At 33.2% G+C, this 25205-nt stretch overlaps 2 protein-coding genes across 13 annotated transcripts; one reads left to right on the top strand and one right to left on the bottom strand.

The window, feature by feature from the left end:
* Nucleotides 1–1363: 1363 nt before the first annotated feature.
* Nucleotides 1364–11935, top strand: LOC108325846 (uncharacterized). 6 transcript variants are annotated; one of them, XM_017558935.2, is made up of 19 exons: nt 1364–1515; nt 1624–1779; nt 2207–2276; nt 2481–3128; nt 3224–3409; nt 3508–3621; nt 4789–4847; nt 5072–5138; nt 5243–5294; nt 5398–5490; nt 5622–5705; nt 5819–6219; nt 6845–6906; nt 7386–7455; nt 10106–10186; nt 10271–10372; nt 11000–11124; nt 11384–11501; nt 11607–11935. In XM_017558935.2, exons 2-19 carry the CDS (start codon nt 1730–1732, stop codon nt 11760–11762), a joined length of 2538 nt encoding a protein of 845 aa, XP_017414424.1. In that variant the 5' UTR covers nt 1364–1515; nt 1624–1729; the 3' UTR covers nt 11763–11935. The 6 variants fall into 6 exon arrangements, with proteins under 6 accessions (XP_017414424.1, XP_017414423.1, XP_052730677.1 ...); XM_017558934.2 differs by having other exon boundaries at nt 1364–1545; XM_052874717.1 differs by having other exon boundaries at nt 1364–1549.
* Nucleotides 11936–12132: 197 nt separating this feature from the next.
* Nucleotides 12133–19430, bottom strand: LOC108325848 (probable plastid-lipid-associated protein 12, chloroplastic). Of its 7 annotated transcripts, XM_052874718.1 has the most exons (13): nt 18675–18814; nt 16543–16727; nt 15104–16319; nt 14963–15016; nt 14766–14840; nt 14086–14205; nt 13674–13865; nt 13443–13526; nt 13258–13350; nt 13110–13163; nt 12936–13015; nt 12578–12685; nt 12133–12413 (listed from the first exon to the last, which is right to left on the bottom strand). In XM_052874718.1, the coding sequence occupies exons 3-13, from the start codon at nt 15323–15325 to the stop codon at nt 12332–12334; spliced, it is 1164 nt and encodes a 387-aa protein (XP_052730678.1). In that variant the 5' UTR covers nt 15326–16319; nt 16543–16727; nt 18675–18814; the 3' UTR covers nt 12133–12331. The 7 variants fall into 7 exon arrangements, 3 of the variants coding, with proteins under 3 accessions (XP_052730678.1, XP_017414427.1, XP_017414428.1); XM_017558938.2 differs by lacking the exon at nt 18675–18814 and having other exon boundaries at nt 16543–16739; XM_017558939.2 differs by lacking the exons at nt 14086–14205; nt 18675–18814 and having other exon boundaries at nt 16543–16739.
* Nucleotides 19431–25205: the final 5775 nt, after the last annotated feature.

The following is a 25205-nucleotide window of genomic DNA, read 5'->3' as shown; positions in this document are numbered from 1 at the left end:
ACTTGTTTTACTTATAAGTGAACACAATTTAATATGACCCATTTAGAAAAGAATTATATTATTCTAAATCCAACCCAACTTAGCTCGGAATCTTGATTAGTTCACATATTTGAATACATTTAAACATCTTTATAAAAATATATATAATTCTTAAAAATAAGAGTAATTTTACTAATAAAAAAGAGTCAATTCATACTATATTATCTTCAAAAGTACTTCTAACGAATGATCTGAATAAAATTATATAATATCCAAAACAACGCAATCGCAATATTAAAAATAGGGTTTCTTCTAATCTGGAGTGGTTCTCTAGCCAATATTTTATTCTCTAAAAATTTTCAGTAGTACAATAAATTACTGAATACTTGATAAGTTGATTTAATTTGAAATTTCAATGATTTCTTACGAGGCGTTACACTAGTTTAATTTAATTTGAAAATATTTTTGACGATTTTGCATTCAAGAAAATATCTTGAACATCTAAAAAAAAAAGGAAAAAGAAACCATGCTCGGAAAGATTTAAAAACGAGTTTTGGTATATAAATTAAATCGATTAAACTTCTTAGCTTGATTCCTTTTAAAAAATATTTAACTTCACGAATACTATTTTTGCCAACACGATGCTATATTTATATTAATATTATTTATTTTTTAAACCCATGTTGTTAAAAGATGTCTCATAGTTATATACATTTTAATTATAAAAAAAACAAAAAATTGCTTTGTAAATTGTGAAACGGTTTATGAATTAGTTTTCTCAAATTTTAACACTTTATAACGGTGTTATACTATTTATTAGGCTGTTTTTTTTTATGCATTATTGAAATGATGTTTGTTAAATCTTTTGGTATTCAATAGCCTCAAGGGACGAGAATTTGGAAATCGTATTCTCGGCATTCAATAACCTCAAAAGACGAGGGATTAAGGAATTAATATTTTTACGTATTTTATAAACTTATCATATAAATACAATTTCTATATTCACACCACACGTTACAAACAATCCATTGATGAAAAATTAAAGCGTCTAACTCTTCAACTAATCTGCCCGAGTTATTATATATCTTTGATATTTAATTTTGATATCTGTAATTTTTTATAATAATAAAAAAAAATCCTCCATAACAAGGACGGCTTTAAAAATATTTGTTGGCCATTCCACAACCCAATCGTATTCTAGAAAAAAAAAATATCGAAAATGTTATATTATATGGTTTGGTGTCGGTGTTGAAATTATGGCAGGCGGTCCACCCGAACCGCACCACATTTTAGGTTAATAAGGGTATATTAAATGAATTATCATTATTATTATTATTATTATTATTATTATTAGAAAGGTGAAGTTGATTAGGAAGAATTAGAACCTGGTCAAAAAACTGGAACAGCAGTTTGATTGTTGATGGATGAGGAAAGAAAAGTGAAAATGTGAGGAAGCGAACTGAACGATACCACACCGAACCTTTTTAGCTTTTGGAGCGCTGCGTGAGTGTATCACGCAGCACATGTAATAATAACGTGACGCCATTTTCGCTCTCTTCTCGCTGAGTGTGCATGTGCTCTCTCTCTCTCTCTATATCTCTATTGTTTCTCTCTCTTATTTTCTACTCTGCTTGTATTTTGTAGCTTACTGCCACTAGCTTGAACAGACTAACTGCACAAATACGCATTCGCTTGCTCGAATTCGGGGCGAAGAAGATCTTGTTCTCACCTTCGCCGATCCAATCTGCAAATGAAGCCTAACAAAATCGTAAACCCTCTCATAACCTTCGAACACAAGAGGTATTTTCCTCCTTCATTCTCGTTTTATGTTAGATCCGTCAATTAACGCTTCATTTCACTCTTTCATTTGCTTTCTAAATTGGCTTGGACCACCACGCGACTTACCGTTGAATTATTGTTTTTTTTAATCGAATTAGTGGACTGTGGAGATCGATCTTGGTCCTTTGAGTTTGAGTTGACGCTGGTTGCGTCTTGTTTTTTCTTCTTTCTAAGTTTGTTACTTAGTAGTGAGTAGTGAATAGTGATAATCGTTTGAGGTAATCAATGCGGATTGCTATGGAAGTGTGCTGTGTGCGGAATGTGTTGTCGTTTTTACTTCAGAGTGGACGTCTGGCGATTTGAGTTGTTTTTTTGCTTAAATTTGTTGCTAGAGTCGTACTTATTGTATGTTTGTTTTTGAAAATTAATGCGTGTTTGGTGTGAACAGGGATGCCTATGGGTTTACTGTGCGGCCTCAGCACCTGCAAAGATACCGTGAATATGCTAACATATACAAGGTCTTGTTATGCTTTGGATTTATGATTCCAGTTTAAGCGTTTTAAGGAAGGATTAGGAGAATGTTGTGAAGTAAATTTTACTTCCAGTAAAACTGAAGAATCCGACTAAAAAGTATTCAGATGTCATTTGTGCGCTACCTGTTGGTGGGAATTCTTGCTACTTGATGTTGTTCCAAGTGTAACACTTTTTTACTGCAATTTCAGGAGGAAGAAGAGGAAAGGTCAGATCGGTGGAGCTTGTTTCTTGAAAGACAGACAGAGTCTACTAAATTGGCCACAGACGGATTAGTTGTTGGGGATGGTGAGAAAGTTTTGCGTGATGAAGTTGCAGAGCCAGAAGCTGATCCTAGCTCGGAGAAGGGTGTTCATGAAGCAAGCAACCGGATACCAGATGATTCTGAGAATGCAGCTGAAAATGATAGTCAAAAGGAGGTACCAGCGACTGAGGAGGCAAAAGTTCACAGAGTCCAGTTGTGGACTGAGATAAGACCAACTCTACGAACTATTGAGGATATGATGAGTGTTCGAGTAAAGAAGAAAGGCGGGTCAGTAAAAGATGAAAGGATCAAGAAATACATTTTAAAAGATGACAAGATTATTGAAACTGAAAAGTCACCATTGCATTCTGATGATGTTAAATCACCGAAAGGACTATTAGAGGAAGACTCTGAGGAGGAGTACTATGATGTTGAGAGGTCTGATCCTAGTCCAGATATGCCTCTTGCTGATGGCACAAATGCCTCTGCAAATGGTATTACCACTGATGCTGCACCACCAGAGGCTTCGTTTCCTTGGAGAGAAGAGTTGGAAGTTCTGGTTCGTGGGGGGGTACCAATGGCCTTGCGGGGAGAGGTATTCATTATATATTTGAGATTTGCGTTTCTTGCAAGGCTTATATCTTATTTTTGGTTTGTTATCATACCCTCTTGTTTGTTACTGCATTTCAGCTTTGGCAAGCTTTTGTTGGTGTAAAAGCAAGGAGGGTGGAGAAGTATTATCAGGATCTGCTAGCCTCGGAGAGTGATTCTGAAATTAAAACTGATCAGCAAAGCTTGCAGTCAATTGACAGTAATGGGAAAACAGGTGGAGATTTTGTACGTATGCCAGAAAAATGGAAAGGGCAGATTGAGAAGGTATTTGCATTTGATATTTCGACCTCACTGTTCTAAATACTGTGACATTAAGTATAAGTTTCTTGTTAGAAGTCTATGATTATTTCTTGTATGTGCAGGATCTGCCTCGAACATTTCCTGGTCACCCTGCTCTGGATGAGGATGGTAGAAACGCTTTGAGACGATTGCTTACTGCATATGCTCGACATAACCCCTCAGTTGGTTACTGCCAGGTCCTTGCTTATACTATTTCCCCGCCCTCCCCCCCTCCCCCCTCTCCCCTCCCCCTCCTTTTTTTTTATAAAATCTGTTTTCCCTTTCCGTCAAATATAACGAGTGTTTATATTAAACATATGTACGGCTGACAAGACATAGATAATTGATTCAAGTAACTTGTAAGTTAATGAGATACCACGGTCCAATGAATCAACAACAACAGACATCTAGGTTACCTTATTTACACCATTTAAAAAAAATACAAATTGCCTGCTTGAATTTCATCACTTTTAAATGATGAGTCAAGGAGGTGGCAACTTTAAGAAAATTCCTAAGTCTTGCAAAGCCAAATTTGCCACTGATTTATCCTGCACTACTCTCTGATGTAAAACACTCGTATAATTTTATGAAGTGATACTTTGGACCAATCATTAACCTTTCACGCTTTCACTTCCACAAAATGGACTGTTGGTTTTTGTGTAGTTTTTTACTTTGAACCAACGTGTTTCTCAAGGCTTGTACTTGATAATATGAGTTGAAGATAGTCTGTGTAACTGGTACAATACAGTATTGAATCAACTAGAAGAATGATTTATTACTTTGAGAGAAAGTACAAAAGCTGTTCATGGTTACTAACTACAAATGAATGCTGTTCATCTGTAACCAATAACTGAATCTGTAACTACCATCTGAAAAAGAACAAACTAGATATTACAGTTGGAAAAACATATATCTCTCACGTACAGAAATAGTATACTTGATAATGATATCCAAAACACAATGTCTATTGAGAAAGAAAGACCTTTTGGTCTTGAAATATGTACAAAGCACAGCAGGACTGTTTGATACATGTGTATTTTCTTACTGAAACCTTTTATTGAAATTGTGAATTTATTTGAAGAATTGGGAACTATTTTTGTGCGTAACACCTCTGGCAATAGCTGTTTAGAGGTGGCATGCCTGACTACAGTTGTAAATTGCCCTAATGCCTTGCAGGCAACTTTCACATGTATCAGTGAAGTGATGTGCATGATTCATCAATAGTAGTGAGCTGTTCTGTCACATAGATACTTAAATAGTTTATGCTCATCAGTTACTATATGCACTCTCACATGTACATTTCATGTATTCTCATGACATGTATAGCCCACTGATTTAACTTGTTGAAATAATTTATATTGCAGGCCATGAATTTTTTTGCTGGCTTATTGCTACTTTTGATGCCTGAAGAAAATGCCTTTTGGTATGTCCCTAAATGACTGCTTGAGTATATTTAGAGAGTATATGGTGAACTTTTCAAAGTAAATTATGAATAGAGCGTCATTGTTATAACTGTCGAATGTTTGGTGAGCATTGCCTTCAAGGAATGCCTGACCGATTGCTTTATGGTTGCAAAGCATCTATAGCCGCTATTTGTTTGCAAATTGAATAGATTTATGTTTAACCACTGATTATGGTTTTCCTCAGGACCTTAATGGGCATTTTAGATGATTATTTTGATGGCTATTATTCAGAGGAAATGATAGAATCTCAAGTATTATTTCTTTACTTTATATACTCTTGATTAAATTAAATATTGTATATAGCTGTTATTAAACATTAACATATATTCCTTAAAATATATTATCATTTTATCAGGTGGATCAACTTGTTTTTGAGGAGTTGGTGAGGGAGAGGTTTCCCAAATTGGGTCTGTATACTATCTTATTTCATTGTCTTTGAACTCACCAAGTGAGTTTTGTTTTTTGTGTTCCGTTTCTCAATTGATATTTTCTTGTGTACCTAATTTGCAGCCAATCATCTAGATTATCTGGGAGTGCAGGTGGCATGGGTTACCGGTCCTTGGTTCTTGTCCATTTTTGTGAACATGCTTCCTTGGGAAAGTGGTCAGGTTTAATGTTCTATCTATTGAGTAGTGTAGCTTAGTCTTATTTGACAACGTTGTCATTGTCAAATGAGCATTTCCATGCATTTGTTTGACCTTCCTTCTCATCTATTGTCATTATTTGGACTTCAGTTCTTCGAGTGTGGGATGTGCTTCTTTTTGAAGGAAACCGAGTCATGCTCTTTAGAACTGCAGTTGCTTTAATGGAGCTATATGGTACTGGCTAAAAAATGTTTGTTGTTTCAGACTATATAGAGTATTATTGGAAAAAGTAAACTAGCAGTGCTTAAGCCGTACATATATTAGCAGATCTTAAATTTATCTCGTAGGTCCTGCATTGGTAACAACAAAGGATGCTGGAGATGCAGTTACTTTACTTCAGTCATTAGCTGGCTCCACATTTGACAGCAGTCAGCTTGTATTGACCGCTTGCATGGGTTACCAAAATATAAACGAAACTCGGTTGCAGCAACTGAGGAATAAACATCGGCCTGCTGTAATAGCTTCTATTGAAGAAAGATCAAAAGGGCTTAAAGCTTGGAGGGATTCCCAGGGACTGGCTTCAAAGCTATTTGGTTTTAAACATGACTCTAAAACAGAACAATCGACCGATATGCAAGTGCTTGACAGCTTATCTCGTACAGAATCTGGGTCCACTAATGCAGATGAAATTCTAATTAGTCTGACTGGAGAGGGTGAGATAGATTCTGTTCCAGATCTTCAAGAGCAGGTCATTTTTGTCTTTCCCTTTTACCCTTCTCACTTTCTATTAGTCTGTGATATGGTTAATGGTGCATTTACTGCTACTATATATATATGGTTCTCAAATTACTAACGCTTAAGTTAAAAAAATCAAAGTTTGATAAAGTCCTAATATTACTTTTGGGTACCCAGTAATGACTGCATTTATCTTAAATGACCCCTTAAAATTCAGTGCGGTTAACAGGTTATTGAGGAGAACTTTGGTTGTCCTAACTGGTGTCTAGTTCAATGTCTATACATCTCTTATCAGAGTTGCACAGGGTTTGGTATAACATTGTTAATGCTACATGTTTCAATATGGTTGTTGGTTTTGTTTTACTTTGCAACTCCGCTTATTTATTATCACACATCTCATTTTGAAAAATTTAATTTTAGGAAAACAGTAAAGGGATTACAACCTGCAAAACTAGGACAGTGTGATTGTGAGACTTGCTGTATGAATTTCTCCATTCCCCTCTACTCCCTCTTTTTCTGTAAAATAAAAGTAGGTTGAAACCTTTATTATCAGTGAATGCTCATCTACCCCAATCAAAAAGGTGAGGAGCTAATTAATTATAGCATAGCATTATTCTCACGTTGTGAACTCCATGCAGGTTGTCTGGTTGAAGGTTGAACTTTGTCGACTGCTAGAGGAGAAAAGATCATCCATTCTTAGGTACTTGAAATCTGAGTTTTCTTGCAGTCTTACAGCTGTTTTTCTTTTTTCCCTAACTAGCCTACTCTAAATCTTATACCCAGTCTCATAAAGTATTGACTATGATATATAATTATAAAATTAGTACTTCAGTCTATGTTATTACAACGGTTGATTTGATGTGCTGTGAGCGAAGTTTAAATTTATAATTTCAGTTTCAGACATTTTTTAATTTGTTTAAAATCAATCTCTAAAGTTTAGAATTTACATCATCTCATTATAAGGGTTATAGTAAACTATTCTATTTTCATTTCATATTTCATACAATGTATCTGTGCACATGTGAATTAATGCTCAGATGAAATAATTCTCTCCATTATAGTTTGTTGTTTGGGAAAATTCATTTTAAGGCTCTATTAGGCATGGACACAGTGATTGATAATGTTAATGGATTTTACGCATATAGCATTTAGTCCTTGAAAGTTCCTCCTTTTTATCAGGGCAGAGGAGCTGGAAACAGCATTAATGGAAATCGTCAAGCAGGACAATAGACGGGAACTGAGTGCGAAGGTAAGTCATGACTGCACATGGGATTTTTTGCTTTCTCATCACTCTGTTATTGCCAAAGTTACTGTACAAGGCAACATTTTATTATGAAGTTCTTGGAAATTGTATTATGCAATCACATCTTAAGGCTAATAGATGAATTTTCTGAGCGAGATCTACTTATAGACTTTCTTCACAGCATAATAAAACAGAATACCGGTTCCTTGGTTCATGCAACCATTTAATTAAATAGTACTAAACTAATGGGTAATGAGGTGCTAGTAGTATCTTATTGTTTACTGATATCAAAGCTGCAGAGAGTTTTCCTTTCTATCCTTCCTCTAAAGTTGTTCTGAGTTCTACCCATTGCACAAGAGACTTTCCTCTCCCATTTAACAATTAGAAGTTGCTCAGGAAGAGATTTGCACATCCTGAAATTTGCTCTTACAGCCTGGACTTTTCCAGGCCAAAGGCAAACTGATTTTTCTTAGGTATTGTGGATTTCACTGTTGTCAGTTTGCAGAGGAATATTAACTGTAGTAGGTAACACATCAGAAGAAGGATCCTTAAAGTAAAAGGAAGACTCATTCAAAGTGACATATGCGGAAATAAAATAGCAATTAAGAGAAGGAAAGAGACACTTATATCCTTTTTGTGATTGAGTAAATCCTAAAAAAAACACATTTATGTGATTTAGGAGATAACTTATCAAAGACTAAGACTAAAATTATGAATAAAACATGTAAACTCAAACTTTAATTGGTAAGGGATGTAGAGATGCATGAGGAAATAAAATAGAATGAAGAATTTTGTTATTTAAAATTGAAGAACCTTTCCATGAATTAAAAGTGAGTTGTTTCAACAAGATACCTATTCTTGTGCTCAACCACACCATTTTGTTGAGGTGTATAAGCACATGAAATTTGATGAAGAATGACATGAAAAGCCATAAAATGTTTAAAAGAATAGGAAAGGTATTTACGATCATTATTACTTTGCAAAGTTCGAATAGAAATCCAACTAGTTTTAATTTCATTTTTAAAAGGATTGAAATATAGAAAATAACTCAATGATTTTTCTTTAAAAACAACCAAGTGCATATGGAATAATCATTAATAAAAGTAACAAAATACTGAAAACTTAAATTAGGCTTGACAATACTAGGTCCCCTAATTTCAAAGTGAACTAATGCAAATGGTGACACAACACAATGTGATACACTACGAGGGAAGGAACTACTACAATGTTTCCCAAATTGACATGACTTACACAACAAATTAGATAAATTGGAAAAAATGGGAACAAGTTGCTACAATTTGGCAAGATTGAAGAAGAGATAGAGACTCCATAAATGTGTCAACATGTGTAGAAGGGTGGAGTTGATAAAGGCCATGAGATTCACATCTAGTGCCAATTATCTATCTTGAACTGCGGTCCTGTAAACAAACAAAACATTTGGTAAAAGAGATAACACAATCAAGAGAACCTAATGAGATGGAAAAAGGAGGACCCAAGTACATAAAGAACATTTTCAATGGTTAAAGATCGAAAAAGATTAATACTACCAACACCATGAGATAAGACCCTAGACCCATTCACCATTGTAACCATAGGTAAATTATTCGAAGAGGATAAAGAAGAAAACAAAGATTTGTTACCAATAATGTGATTTATGGCACCTAGGTCAAGAACTAAGGTCCAAAGGAAGAAGGTTGAGTTAAGCCAACAAAAGATTTACATGTGTGTGCAACAAAAGTAGTGTGGAATTAGAGTTGTGACAATCCTCGTTTCATTTGAGAAATTCATTAAAAATCAAAGAAGAATGCGAATTGATTGTTGTCCAAATTCATTTGAGAAAGGGGCAACTTCAACGCAATTGATTGTTGTCCAAATGATATGATCTTTGTCCAAGAAAGAAAGACTTCACTCGTTTCTAAATTTGATTCCTCCTGTGTAACATAAACAAAGAAAATCAAAGAAGAATGCGAAAATAAGACAGAGATGGAGATGCCACAATCTAGCAGATTGATAAGTCAACGAAAATTCGCTACAAACAAAAATATGTTCATTCAAAATTCAAATATTAACTATACTTGAGATAAAAATATGTTCTTGAGGGCTTCAAAGACACCTCTCATGTTCTGTTATTTATATAGATAAAGAGTTGATACAATAGAGAGATAGAAGGTCAAGTCACTGTCCTAGACTGGTAGGTACAATGATTAGAGATAACCCAACACACTACCTCCTATTTTAGTCCTACTGACTACACTAACAAGTAGACTTAGTAATTATTCTAACAACTATCAATAGCTTTAGACTCTAGATACCACGTTGAATATAGTAAAACTAGGTATAAGATTAATCTCCCTTATGTCTAAAACAGACATTGGTAATATATTTATAATGAAAAATGATACAAGTATATATGGCAATCAAGCATATATATGATAAATAGAAGATATGGTTAGAAACAATATAAAACAATATCAAAAGTTTGTTTTCATAATTAACATAAAACACAATATATTTAACAATATAGAATTGAGTGAAAGGGATTGTGATTCTAATTTGCAAACTGTTAGCATCTGACAACTATAGATTAGATGTCCTCTAGGTTGAGATATAATTTGTTATTGAGAATTTAAAGCATGTAAATTCTTATTTTCTTCAGGTAGAGCAACTAGAAGAAGACATTGCCCAACTTCGGCAGGCACTTTCCGATAAACAAGAGCAAGAAACTGCTATGCTTCAGGTATAACTTTTGTTTGTCTATATTCATTATTATTGAGATAAAATATGCTGTCTCTTTCTGTGACTGAGAGTTTGCTGCCTATAGGTGTTGATGCGAGTGGAGCAAGAGCAGAAGGTGACAGAGGATGCACGTAGATTTGCTGAGCAAGATGCAGCCGCACAAAGATATGCTGCCCAAGTCCTTCAGGTTACCCTTTTCCCTGTTTCATACTGTATCTGTCTAGTAATACAATCTATTTACCTATCTCTCTCTCTCTATCTATCTCTTTCTCTCTCTCTCTCTCTCTCTCTCTCTCTCTCTATATATATATATATATATATATATTAAAAAAGCATAATCTGATTTGGACATCATTGTATCATAGTGGTTGGCGATAACAGAATCTTTGATATATATTAATTATTCTGGCATGGGCTATACTTGACTGCCTCCAGTTGGAAGAAATTGCATCCTATTGTTACATTTTAGTCAAATAGGCCGGATGTAGTTGATCATGTTTGATTCAGGTTTTTTTTTTTTTTTTTTTTTTTTTTGCGGTGGGGGAGGTGGTGTTTGTGATTGCACTGTACTTGTTGTATTAAGCATTCTTTGATTCAGCTCCATTTCCTTGTATAGGGCCTGTTCTGAAGACACTGATATTTGTAAAATTCTATTATGGTCATCTATGTCAAGACCAATGCTTTCATATACTGCTATATTATATTTTGACTGGCAAAGACCAATGCTTTCATATACTGCTATATTATATTTTGACTGGCAAGTGGTGAATTTTGGTACCGCAACATCTCACAGTGATACATATTATACTGGCAGGAAAAGTACGAAGAAGCAACTGCTGCCCTTACTGAAATGGAGAAGAGAGCAGTTATGGCAGAATCTATGCTAGAGGCTACACTGCAGTACCAGCACGGCCAAGTTAAAGTGCTGCAATCTCCACGGTATATTTAATTTTTAAGTTTTTGAAATATCTATATGGCACGTACAGTATTTTTTTTTTTTTTTGGTTTCAACATTGTTTTCTATTTATTATTTTTATTTCAAAGTTTTGTCTCCCCACCCACCAAAATAAAGCAGCTTTCTTTCCTATTTGAGGAAATGTCGAAAGGTGCAGTGGTAAATGTTGGAAAGGAAAATAAATGTTTGAAATTACTTATGCACTGTATGACGAACTTGATTTGATATCATGTTGATTTGTAGATCACAGTCTGAATCCCCAGTATCGAGAAACAGTCAAGAGCCTACAGCGGAAATCCCTGCTAGGAGGATAAGTTTGCTTTCTCGTCCATTTGGACTTGGATGGCGTGATCGAAACAAGGTTGGCTTCATCAACCATTGTGGAAGACACAATGTTTTATCAAAATATTACACTTATACGATCACTATTTTGTAGTTGATAACCTGAATTTGTTGTCTACAACAGGGAAAACCCTCTAACGAAGAACCAACTGAGGGAAAACCCTCTAATAACTTAGAAGAGCCAGCTGAGGGAAAGCCCAGCGTTGAGGAAAAAAATACGATCTACCAACAAGAAGGCATTAAAGTACAGGATGAGAGTAGGAGTGAAGTCATTGCCTAGATTTTCTGTATGTCATTCTCAAAACGGTTTGACGAGTAAGAAGTTAGTTCCTTCTTCCTTGTCTGTAATTTTTGTTTAGGTTGAACATATAATTTCATATTCATTAATTGTTTGTTCTTTATGATGTCATCATAGAATAATAGTAATTGCAAAGTGAACGGGTTTATCTATAATCGAAACTTTCTTGTGTGCGTGCGTATGTTGAACCTTGGATTCCACGGTTGTTCCATAGAGTATATTGTATGTTCGGATAGAGGACTGATAAAAGAATCCAGCGTGGACTGTTGAAGTAAACCGCTCCTATTTTTGGATAAAAGAAGATTATATAATTAATTTTTTCTATGAACATTAAATTGAAGAGTATAAAATCTTATCAGAATTATAAAATCCCCATAACGGCACTACAAAGAATTAAAGCCGAGTTGAGACAAAACGTTTAGTGAACATGAAGTATATCCTTCTTATTTGTATTTAGTTTACGATGCCAATAACAGTTTAATTCACAATCGATTAGGCTTCACTTACAAAACCTCTTATACTTTTATCCTTGTAGACAATAACATGTTACTTCATCTCAATGCATCCGTACGAACATGTACGAAAAGAATATTATTGTATCCCCGGCTAACTCTGAGCTTTTCGTCGCTGTATCTGCAAAGGAAAACTCAACTATTAAGGGATAGAGAGAAAAAACCAAATCTACTCAGTTTTTAGTTTTTAAAAGCTACTTTATAAATGAACTTTCGAAAACTTAAGGGAGCTTTTTGGTTTAAAAATATATACTAGATGCATTAACAAAGAATATGCCATCTTACAGAAGCTCCAATATAAACTTGTTTTTCACTTCTAGGGGATATCCGAATGGACCACCAATTATTGCTGCATCATCCATGGTAACGTCATACAGTCTGGAGCCAGTTTTTCTGTCAAGTTCAGGGAAAAATATTTAAGCATACATTAAACATTCCCTAGTTCTAATATTATTTCTGTTCTCTCAATTCTTGAACTTTAAGCTTATCCCTATCCATGGCTGAATCCGAAGGTTCTCCACTATTACTCTACAGCCGCCACCGAAGGATGATCCCTTCATTACCACTACATACCTTCAAATTTTCTTTGTTTTGAGAATCCTCTCACATGAAAAATAGTGAACATGAAAAAATAGAAACTTACACGAAATTTCCAGTCATGGAAAACTTAAGCCCAAGCAAGATATCAACCAGGACCTTTATTCTTCCATCCTTCCTGATAATCTGCAAGGCCCATCATTATATATACAATCTGACTATGTGAGGCAGCATATGTGGAGAACAGAGGTAACGTAAAGGTGCAAGATGAATCTGATACCTGCTTACCCATCAGCCCATTGACTGCATTCTCTATCCAACTATCTGTTACAGTCTGCAGGTAGTAAATTGTTTAATAGGAAAAGACACTTTGCAACAAAAATGTACACATTTTAATGAGCTTCAATCAGTATTGACAAAAAAATTACCTGTGAATTCCACATCATCTGCCACTCACCCTCTTCTAGTTCTGGTTCTTCTTGTCCACTGTTCTGCTTTAAGGAAATAAGTTCGTCTATTGCCTGTTGGATTGAGAATGTCAAAAACATTTACAATTGAAATATCCCAGTTGTGTTTATAAAAACTATATAAACAACTAAATCAGCTTTCTGACCTCTTTAATACCCTTCCCTGAGGAAATGGCTGTCAACAACTTTTGCCTTGGTTCAGTTTGCTTCTGTAACACAAATGTTGTTCCCTGCACTAAAGATATGTTGCTAATAATTCTCAGAAATATAAAAAAAATATAGAAATACTTCCATGTTATTGACAATTAAGCACTTTACTCGAGGAACGGAATTAAAAGACTACTAGAACGATGTTTACACTGAAAATGCCTAATCACCTTATTTCCTCTCGAGATACGAAGGTTTCCCGAATTCGACAAATATGTGGTGTCTAACCAACCTTTTGCTTCATCTCCAAGTAGCTTAAATGGAACTGGATATGGAACTTTAAACGGAAGAAATTTAAAAGAAAAAGCAGCTCTGTCAAACCTAAAAAGGATTCTTTTTCCATCTTCAATTGAAGCTGCCGCCTATGTAAATTGAAAGACATAAAAACAAGAACCAAAATAACTAAGGCCCTCTTTAGCACGATTAATTTACTAATATGAGCTATAGGCAAAGCCTCTTAAGCTACAGGGCCTAATGGGTGTTATGAAGTTACCAAGTGTTATAAAAATAGAGTAAAAAGTTAATTTTTACTCAGAAATGAGTATTAAATTTGTAACTTCAATTTAAGTTATTTCGTATTACCTCCACTTTGAGCTCACCGATAGCATCAGAAAATGACACAATATTGCATACGCGTGGATCATTTGTTCGAAGATAAACCTCTTGAAATACACTAAAAAAGTCAACCCCTACGAAGGTTCTCTGAAAGAGCAATATAGAAGAATACCACATTGAGACACATCATCAAGCAATTTACAGAGTATGTCTTGAACAGGTCATGTCACTTTTTCTGGTTGTAGCTATTATCAAGACGAGGTGAATTTCAGTTATATGCTGCCTTCCCGTTAGGGATTTAACAAAATGTCTATCAATATCTATGAAGAGTGTTGGATAATTACCTAATGACATGGTCGTTCGAAGAATCAAAGATAAATCCATGTATTCCAAGGTGAGGATGCTTTACACAAGGTTTGTCTTTCAAAATAATAACATAATGTTTAAACGATGAAACGGTGAAAAATACTCAAATTGAATTTTTTTAATACGATCTAAATCACACAATCAACAACAAATTCAATTTAGAAAAAGGCTGAGTGAGCCAACAATTGGCTGAAATGGCAGACAGTTATAAGGCCTCGACTTGTGTATTTTTTTTGTTCAAAAACCCTAGTTACCATAATTAAAGCATTAGGTAATAAAAACATAAATCGAAGCCAATAAACCCTTATTGCGATATCCAAGAAGCAAAGGCGTGTCGGAACCTGAATAGGCGATGCTGTTCCCGGTCTTGTGGTGAAAATTAGCTGCCAGCGACCCTCGATCAAACTGGAGTTTGTCTGCATAATTTAATTTCATGGATCAACGGAGAAAGACACGATAATGGAGAGATTGTTTACAGATATTTATAGAAAGAAAAAATAACGATGAGGAGAAAAGTACTGAAGTATTGAAGACGAACCGGATCGGGTACACCTCCCAAACGTTCGAGGACTTGAACAGCACGGTCAACAGCCTGATAGAGAAAAAGAAAAAGAAAGAAAAATGAATGGTGAATGGTGAATTGGGAAAGGAATTGAAGAAAGGTTGAAGAGAGTGCGACATTGAGCTGCTGAGGAGAAGAAGAACGTCCGCGTCCCTGGATGCCAAGAAGCGCTTCGATGAGTGAGTTCTCAGATTCAGTAAACGATATCTGTTCAACACGAGAACACCCGAGCACGAAGCGATCCTTCAATGGCTTCGGAGAAACAAAAGATGGAAGAATTGATTGGTGAAACCCTAGATTTACGACATTCAGAGCCATTATTATAGTTGCTGCATTCATAAGAGAGCAAGCTCGAGCTTCCCCCTTTTCTGTTATGTGCCCAATAGCTTGGCGCCAAGAGCAACTTGCATACGTGGCAAACCAGCAAGGAAGATACAGATAAAATATCGCTTCGCTGCACCACTTCCGCTATCCACACATCCAGATCACTGCACTTAATGTTTCTTACAAAGCCATTCATTTTTATTACACAATATCTGTATGGATATTCTAAGTACAAAAAATATCTACGACTAATTTATTTAATCTTAAAATGTTAAATGTTATAATCTACGTATATAATATAGTAACTCGTTTACGTTTGATGTTGTTCAAAGGGATTATATAATAATGATTAAATAAATCGTCTTTTAAAAATCGTTTTCAAATAAAATATTTATTTCCTTGCATATATGAACTATGTTTTTTCTTTCTTGGGCTACTCGACCCTTTTATTTCACAACCGAAATTGAATAAAAACAGCGTAGCAAAAAAACCAATGTTTTATCATCTGAAACTACAGTAAAACACTATTCTTAATGAAGCAACAACCAAAAAATTAGTCAACACTTTAAACACAAAGAGAGAGAATCGAATGCGACAGGGCTTAAAGAACGCTTAAAAGAAACACTACTACCGAGCAGGGTAAAGAGTAGAAAAACAACATCAACATTAACAACAGGATGAAAAGGCAGGTCAACCATGGATTCAACATAATTGAGTATTGGTACGCGTTAACAAATATTTGGAAAATTTGCAGAGGTCAAACCAAAACACACGAAATCAACTCCTTCGCCGTACAAGAATCTCCTGGACACGTGACATGCCAAGTCCAACTAGTGGATCGGAATCTGCAGACAACATGTAGCAGTTGAAGTGGCAGCTGTTACGTTTATCCAATTCATAACTAGGAAGAGATGGCTCTAACTCTTACTACCATGTAACTACAAAGTTAGCCACATACACCTATTTTACACCTTTTGTCTTGTATGACCTTGCAGTAAACACTACTTACCTGTAAACACAAGAAACAATGGTTAAATTTATATATATATATATATATATATATATATATATATATATATATATATATATATATATATATATATATATATATATATATATATATATAAACGACAAAAATGATCAAGTACACAGCTCGTCATTGTTTTTAATGGAGAATTAAGAACTTGAAGTTCAAGGAGAATAGGAAAAACAGAATTATTAAGAGAAATTACCGGAAAAAGAAAACCTTCCATTCTCGCTTTTGAAGTAGAACCCCTGCTTCCTTTTTCCATCTGAACCCTTATAATATTAAACCCCTTCATCATCACCATCAATCATCAGCCATCCAATTCCCTGGGGAAGTCCAGCGCAGTAGCAATTCGAACACCAAAATGCGAAACTCCCTTCGTAGTAAAATCTGGCAGAAATACTGCTTTCTATCAAACTCAAGTCCAAAGCCACCAAAAAATTAAGTGCATTACCACCTAGTTTCACACCAGACTCGATAAAGTAGTTCTCACATTTACCACATACTTATGCTACAGCAATCACTCATACTTATTTTATAATTACACGACAATGTGTTGTAACAGAAGGCTATAAACATTCCATTATGAAAAACTTCCCTCGTTAAACGGATTGATTCTATTCTTGTCCGATGAAGTTCACCGTGATAAAATAGTGAAAATCTTGAATATTTTTAATAAAAAAAAAGAAATTCATCAAAAGAAAGTGGGATAAACTAATCCTCCTAAACAAGAGGAAACGGAAAAACCAACAAAATACACAAAAACAATTGCATGGAATTAACTAAAAATAGAATCAGTACACACTAATCATTAGTTCTCCTAAAAAATTCACAGGTTCTTTACATGCTTATAAGAACGCTTTGGAATGTACTTTAATCCCTTGTGTACATTGAATAAACCTGCAAACTTAAGGATCTCTCTTACTATTTTACGAAAAACCTACCCTACTCTGAAAGGAAAAAGAAAAAGAAGGAAACCCAGGTTCTAGCCCTTATGGTCCTCATTAATGTCCACGAGATATGACAACAAAGAACAAAACCAGTAGTCCTCCCAGTCTTTCATTTTACCAAACCATACAAATTATAAAAAAAAAAATAGCGACAAAATAAAAGCAAACTGCTAAACTACGATCTACAAATTCCAACATTTATGCATTAAAAAGTTGTAGAGTTCATTTTACTCTAGCCTTCCCCTCAAAAGCATTTAGATGAACAAGTCGTGCTAACACGAGACAGGTAAGTCATCATCTCTGGCAGTCTCTGAACTTGTTCCAACTACTGGACTCTTGCTTTCATCCTTTTCATTATTTAAGTCCTTTGTATTTTCACCCGTTGCTCCTTGACTTTTTGATTCATCATTTCTGTCCTGCATTTCAAAATCACCACTTTCTTTGTTATCCATTACATTATTTTCTTTTGCCAAAATTTTATCAGCCGAACACTGTTGTGTCACTCCTTCAGCCTGCAGCTCGTCCTTTTCCTTCACATCATCAAACACACAGTCACTCCCCAATTCATTACCTCTGACACCATCCTTCTCCGCAATAGCCTCGTTTGAAACAGACCCTTCCATAAAAACATTATCTACACCTTCAGCCTCTGATACTCCATCATTGTTCAACTTAGCATTGGCTTCAATACTTCCATCTCTTACACTGTCCATCACTGAGTCAACCATCACCACATTGTTCTCAATTCCCATAACCGGAACATCAGATCCACCCTCACTCTCATTATCAGACCCATTTTCCACCACTTCCTCATTGACATCTTCCACAGCTTGGTTCTGCCTCTCAAGATACATCAACCTCCTTCGCAGGTCGCCCAACTCTCTCTCCATCAGGAAAAGACGCTCCTTCAACGTCAAGTTCTCCTCCTCCAACTGAGCTATATGCGAATCCTGATCATCAACCCTATTCTCTAACACATTATTGTAATCCACTCCGTAATTAGGGTATATCATCTCAAACCGACTCAAATCGTGATCCAGCCTCCTCTCCACCTCCACATGCTCCTCCACATCACTCTCACTCGAGCCACCGTCGTCGTCATCCTCGTAATCATGAACATCAGCCTCATTCCCCGGTGATCGAAGCCTAATCAGACCCTTCATTGACCCGTATCCATCAACACCCCACTCCTCCTTCGCCATATCACCCAACACCTCCCTCGAGGGAGACAATATAGGCGTGGGAAGCACTGCGGGGGTCACAGGGCAAGGTGAGACAAGAGATGCTATGCCACCGGACTTCTTCGCACGAATGATAAACGAGGTCGTATTCCTAGGGGCGTAGGGAGCAAACCTATTATTAAACTTCTTCTTAGGATAGAACTTACGCGCTTTTAAGCGATTTTGCGATTGCAACTCGTTCAGCGTTGGGGGCTGGTAACCGACGACACCGGTGTTCGGAACACTAAGAGTCGAGATTCCACTGGGATTGGGTTTTTCCATTCTCCTAGGGTCCTTGCGTTTGTCAGTGACCTTCTTCCCCTTCCAGTTACTCCGATAATTCGGTTTCATAGGGTTCTGGAACTTCATGCTTGGGTCCAGAGGAGGTTGCTGAGACCAAACCTTGTACCCGCGATTCATCATCGGAGGCTGGGACTGGTTCATCATAATCTGTGATGTCTTCATCTGAGGCTGCGCTTGTTGATTCATTCCTTGATTGTGCGAGTGCATCTGAGGCTGCGACTGACCTATTATCTGCACCTGATTCATCATCTGAGGCTGGCTCATCTGGTTCAAATTCATCATCATCTGCGATTGGTCGTTCATCGCAACGAAAGTACGAAACCCTAGGCTTAACGTTGAAATTACAAACGTAACGGTCAGGAACAAAAGTACAATCGCCGATCGCGAAAACAGACAGCGGAAAAAGAGAGACCGAAACCCTAAATTCCTTTTATCTCAAATTCGAAAAGGATAATATTAGGGTTTGATCTTTAAGGGAATCGACCTAAGGCTGAAAACGTATTCCTCTTTCGAGATTTTCACGAATCTGAAAGAAAACCCTGATTCCGAGTTCTTGATTTTCTTTTTCTCGAAAATTCTTCTATTATCGCAGAAAATTTTGCTTCTGTGAGGTGTTTCTTCCAACCGAAGAATATTATATAGTGGGACAGGAACGTTTCGACGGCTAGATGTTGATTCCAGTAGTGAACGGTTTAGATTATATATTCGTGATAAACACGTGTCACTCGTCTCCGAAAAGGTCGATTCTTGATTTCCCGTTTCAAGGTACGACTGCTAAGGGAATTTCAACCTTGCCCTTTTATGTCATTTTCACCCTCATGCATTATGTGTACTTACGGTAATATTTAATTTTACAACATTAATTATGTAAAACTATTAATTAATTACGTATTTATTGTATTGTTAGTTGTTACTAAATTTCAAAAAATACCTAAAAGTAACTATACATGTGTTTTGTTTATCATGGCTTTTAAGCGCTAAAATAATTTATTTATTGGTGTTTAGAAATATTTAATATCATAAAAATTGAAATACTATATCAATACCAAATATTAATAAGAAGATTAAATTAGATGCCTGGTAACTGAAATAAACCAGCCAGTTAATTTTCAGCCACATTTAATGATTAAGGTAAAGTAGAATAAATATTTTATCATTTTTCATTATTTGTTTGTCAAATTCTTAAGTATAATTTCCTCTAAAATAAATTAAGAAAAAAAAATCATTATTTTTTAGGTTGATTAAGAAATTTAGTTACTACTATTTAATGTTATTTATCGTATTTAAAAAAACCTTATAAAATGTTTTCCTTAAAAAATGATATAAAAATAGAAGATAATTAATTAACAAATATTTTTGAAACAGTGTCAGTCAGATAAGATCAAAAGTTGTTGAAATTTGTTTTGTATTTGTGTATTTTTTTTTTTCAACTTGTAATTGAACTAGTCCAATGCAAATCTATATTGATCCACTGCAAGTTGTTTTTATAGGAAAAATTAGTTGTGTCAAAATTTATTTTCTTATTATGCAATTACATTAAATATTTAGATAAAAGAAAAAAGTATTTATAGCGGTATTATCTAAATCCAGTAAAATTGAATTCAATTTCTAAAAAGTAAATAATGATAAAGGTTCGTTATAAAAACAATATAAAAACACATTTGTGATATAAAAACAATATATATATATATATATATATAAATATTTAAAAAAATAATCCGATTTAATAACTATTATTATTAATTTTATGTTCATAAAAATATAAAATTACCTATTATCTCCATCCCAATTCTATGTTTGTAAGATTTACAGTCATGAATTCATTCATGTGGAAATACATTTATTGGAAAATAAAATTGGTCTCTCAAATCTTTAGATATCAAATTCATACAAAAGAATTACTCAGTGCAGTTAATTTAAATAAAAATCACCATAAATAAATAATACTTTAATATATATCGTTTTTGACATTACACTACACAATTTACAATATGGCATAAACCATTTTTAATTGTCTGCTAATTATTTTAAAATATTAAAAAAGCAATTTCAAGAAAATAAAATATATTGATGGTTAAGATTTTAGGAATAGAAAGATGAAAGTTGAGCTAATGATTAAATTAAGTCACACTAAAACTATAACTGTGAGATATATTTGTTAGGAGTAAAATTATATTGAAAAATAGGGAGTTAAGTATATTTTTATGTCTGAAAATATATGATGTTATGAAAGGAATAGGATTTTTATGTGTCAATTTAATTTATGTATGTATTATAAATTAAATGATTGTTATACATCATGATAAATGGGTTTAAGGAGGTGGTGTAATTAATGTAATGTTTGGAAAAATTTAACTTGGCCTTAAAGATGAGTTAGAAACAAAGGGTTGGAATTAACATAAAAAGGGAGTGTACTTAGAAAATAAAATGAAAAACAGATTCTCTCTTATGGGAAGTATACTATTGTGGTATTGTTGTCGTGTTGCGTGCTTCCAGTAGTCTCTGTAAATTAGTAATTTTGATAGAAGAGTGTAAAAAGGTAACGCGTGTGTTTTTACTGATATATATAAAAATAATTCCTATTTTGATATGTACATTTTTTTTTTCAATTTTACCATTTTAAGTAATCATTACTTAAACTATAATTATTGTATTTTTATTTTTATCTTTAAAATTATCTTTAATTTACATTTAAATTATTTTATAAATTAAAATAATTATTTATAATTTTCTATAAAATAATAATTTTTGAATTTAATCAAAATTTGTTAGAATAAAAAGAAAAAGTGGACATGGATGTGTTTCCATTTGTTAAACATGATGAAAATTAGGTAAAAAGTTTGAAATCTTATCAAAGTGGTATTCTTATTTTGTGTATTAAGTGGTTTTATTCTAAGTGTTTTTTTTAAATTTATTTAATAAATGCTTTTCAAAAATCATATTTTGATTTTATTATTTTAAACTTCGTATCAAATATAAAGATGATTAGAAATACAATATCAACATAATCCCATGTAATTTTGATTCAGTATTTTACAACAAAATATAAAAACATGGAAGTGTTGTTTTGAGTACTATATTTTGATGAGAAGGAGATTATTATAATGTTATATATATATTTTGACTTTAAGTTCCAAGGAACTCCTTTTATTGTTGTTAGAATTCAAAAATCTCTTAATATATTTCCTCACGAATGATTATTTTTCACCATTCACAAAGTGAATGATTCATTTATTTTAATTTTTTTATACTGACGTGTGATTATTCAACTACTCATTAAATACATAATGAATATTCTGAATAAAAAAAAATTATTTGTACTTTTGAGATCAAATAACTTTATCTCTTTTTTTAAAGACATTTGACGTGAAATGTCATGACTACATTTTATCCAATAAAAATATAACATCTGGATAAAAAATCATCATTTTACTAGCTTTCCGTTTTAAAATTAAATACGTCGTAAATAACCTTGAATAACTCATACAAGATCATATGTTATTGAGATGTCTCATGAAAAACTCTTTAAATTGTTGAATGTTCAAAATGATAATATTTGCCCTATGATTCTTTTTTTAATATCATTTCTTTTTTTTATCTTTATTTTTTTTTAATGTGTCGATAGATTCTTATTCTTATTCAGAATCTTAAATAGATTTTTGACTTGTTCGACGTCTTAATTATATTTTTATTTTTATAAAATTGAATCAATTAAAGGTTTGCTGTTAAGATAGTGTAATTTTAATTTAAGTGGTACTAAAAACGTGTGTTAATTATATTTTTTTAATTAATTTTAAAATTAAAAATTAAATTTACAAAGTGGAAATATAATTTAATTAAAGAAAAAGTTGGAAGTGAAATTAAATGAAGTGCTGAGATTCGAGGAAGGTAAGTTTTAGGATGGGAGAAAACAAGTAAGCAGTGGAAGTTCCTTTCAGCTGAAACTACACAGCAAATGTATTCATGTGTAGCTGAGGCTGCATGGAATGCTTTTCCTGAATTTTATTTTATGTGATCATTTTGCGTAGGCATTTGATTTCCATTCCAGTAGTGTTCTCCATGCATTTTTTGTTGCAGTGAGTAATAACAGTTTGATCAATTTGCCATTTGTTACTGTGTTGCAGGTTCTTGGACAGGGCAGCATTTATATCTTCAAGAGATCTAGTTACAACCCCTGCCGCCTCTGTCCAGTAAGTCAAGTTGAAGAGGTGAAGTGCATTAAAGAGACTTCTTCCAATTTGGCTCTGCACCATAATATACTCTGGTTTTCACACAAATGGCTTCACTTTTTGTGGAGCAAGGCGCTGCCATGAAAACCACTCTCTCCAATTTCAGAATACCACCAGCTAGCATGTCCAGCTTTGATATACTCAGTGTGACAGTTTTCATTTTCTTCTATCCCCGAGTTCTTGATCCGTTTGTGGGAAAACTCAAAAAGACAGATTCCAAGTAACTCAGAGAACCACAGAGAATGGGAGTTGGATTTAGATTTCTCCCACGAACCTTAAATATTCCACCAATTTGATTTAGATTTCACAGTTGGACAGAATGAGTGTTTCACCACTTAATTTAATTTGATTTCTTAATTTTATCTTTACTTAAATTATATTTGTATTATGTATATTTAATATTTTAATTTAAAAATTAAAAAAATACGATTGACACACGTTTTCAAAATCACATAAACTAAAACTATACTATTAACCTATCACGTAACACATTCTTTAACGTGTTTACTCAATTTAACGACAAATCTTTGATTCAATTTTGAAAAAAATAAGGATAAGCCGATTTAATAGAAATTCCAAAGTTATATTTAGTTTTTATAGAAATTCGAAAGTTATATTTAGTTTTTATACACCAATTTATATTTAATGGTTTTTTTTAATATTGATCTCCAAGTTTGTATTTGTTTTTTAAGATAGTTTTGTATAATGAATTTGTGATGATTTAAAAGAAAAATAAGGTCAATGTGAGTTTAGATCAAAGAAGAGACTGTGAAAATTTAATGAAATGAGAGAAACGTCTGTGAGAGTTACAATGTAATATGATGAATTTGATAAATTAAAATACATGTTATGATTGAACAATTGTTGTGTTATCATTTGTCACAAAAATAATTTAAAATGAAATGTAAAAAAAATGAATTGGTATAAATTAAGTTGAAATAAAATATGGATGATTACTTTAAATAAGATTAAGTGATGAATTTAATTTAAATAATCATCACTAGTCATACATTCAATTTCTAATATAAAATAATTATAATTTTTTATATCTTAAATATATTTATAATTCTTCTTCCTGATTATATTTCGACCGAAAATAGTACACACCATAATAAAACATTCATATAAAAACTTATTTTAAATTTCAAAAGCTAAAGTTATAATGAAATACGAATTTAATATTAAATAAACTATTTAGAATAATATCTGTCTCTCAATTCGACAACATGTAATATCAATAAGGTCAATTAAGAAAAAAAAATTGCTCACATTAATAAATATTCCTTTTAATTTTTTTATTCAGATAACATTTCCGTGTTATTTTCTCTAATTTAAATACCCATGGGATTAAACTTGTTTTGGAAAAAAAAGTATTGAAATTTAGTTAACAAAACAAAATTACAGCCTTGAGTGAGAAAAAAACATGATAGATTAGGATAACAAAATTAATTCCATCATACTTTTTTTTAAGTTATAATTTCACCTTTAACTTAAAAGTTATATTTGTTAAAGCAAATCAAGCTAAACGCAGAGAAAATTTTAAGGATCCGTTGTCCCTTAAAATCATGTTTATGGATTAAAGTTATACTTTGGTAGAAATGTTAAAATCCTTCCCTTTTTATTGCGTTTATTTATTTATTTATTTTACATTTGTTAGAATATTCTTTACATGTTCTCTTTTACCTTTTCTTTTCTATCAACTTTACGTTCTAGCTTGTTTTTCTGCTTTGCAATTATGTACAAAGTTTACAACTTTTACAGCTTTATACTTTATGTCTTAATTCCTCAATCTATTAAACTTTGTACCAATTTATCTTTTTTATATAAGCAAAATGACTTTTTCTTTTGAACTTTAACAATTTAGATTTACATTAATTTATCTACTTGTTTGCTATCTATAACTTCATCATAGTTGCATCTAATTTCTATAGTTTACTTTTATATATTTCACACGTTCACATCAGAATTTGTTTTCTTGAAACTAAATAAAGTGAACATGTCATCCAAATTAAATTTCACAAACTTAATTACTCTTAAACTAAGAGCTTGATCACAATTGAATCAGAATTCAACTAATCTTATATTTTTTTTTCACAGCAGTCTCACATATAATAAACTTTAAAACCGTTGCAGGTTTAATAAAAAAAATGTACAAGTTATAAGTTT

This window comes from Vigna angularis, chromosome 3 (assembly GCF_016808095.1).
Source record: "Vigna angularis cultivar LongXiaoDou No.4 chromosome 3, ASM1680809v1, whole genome shotgun sequence".
NCBI classification, from domain to species: Eukaryota; Viridiplantae; Streptophyta; class Magnoliopsida; order Fabales; family Fabaceae; genus Vigna; species Vigna angularis.
The sequence above is the reverse complement of the archived record's forward strand: the minus strand, read 5'-3'. Positions and strand labels throughout refer to the sequence as shown.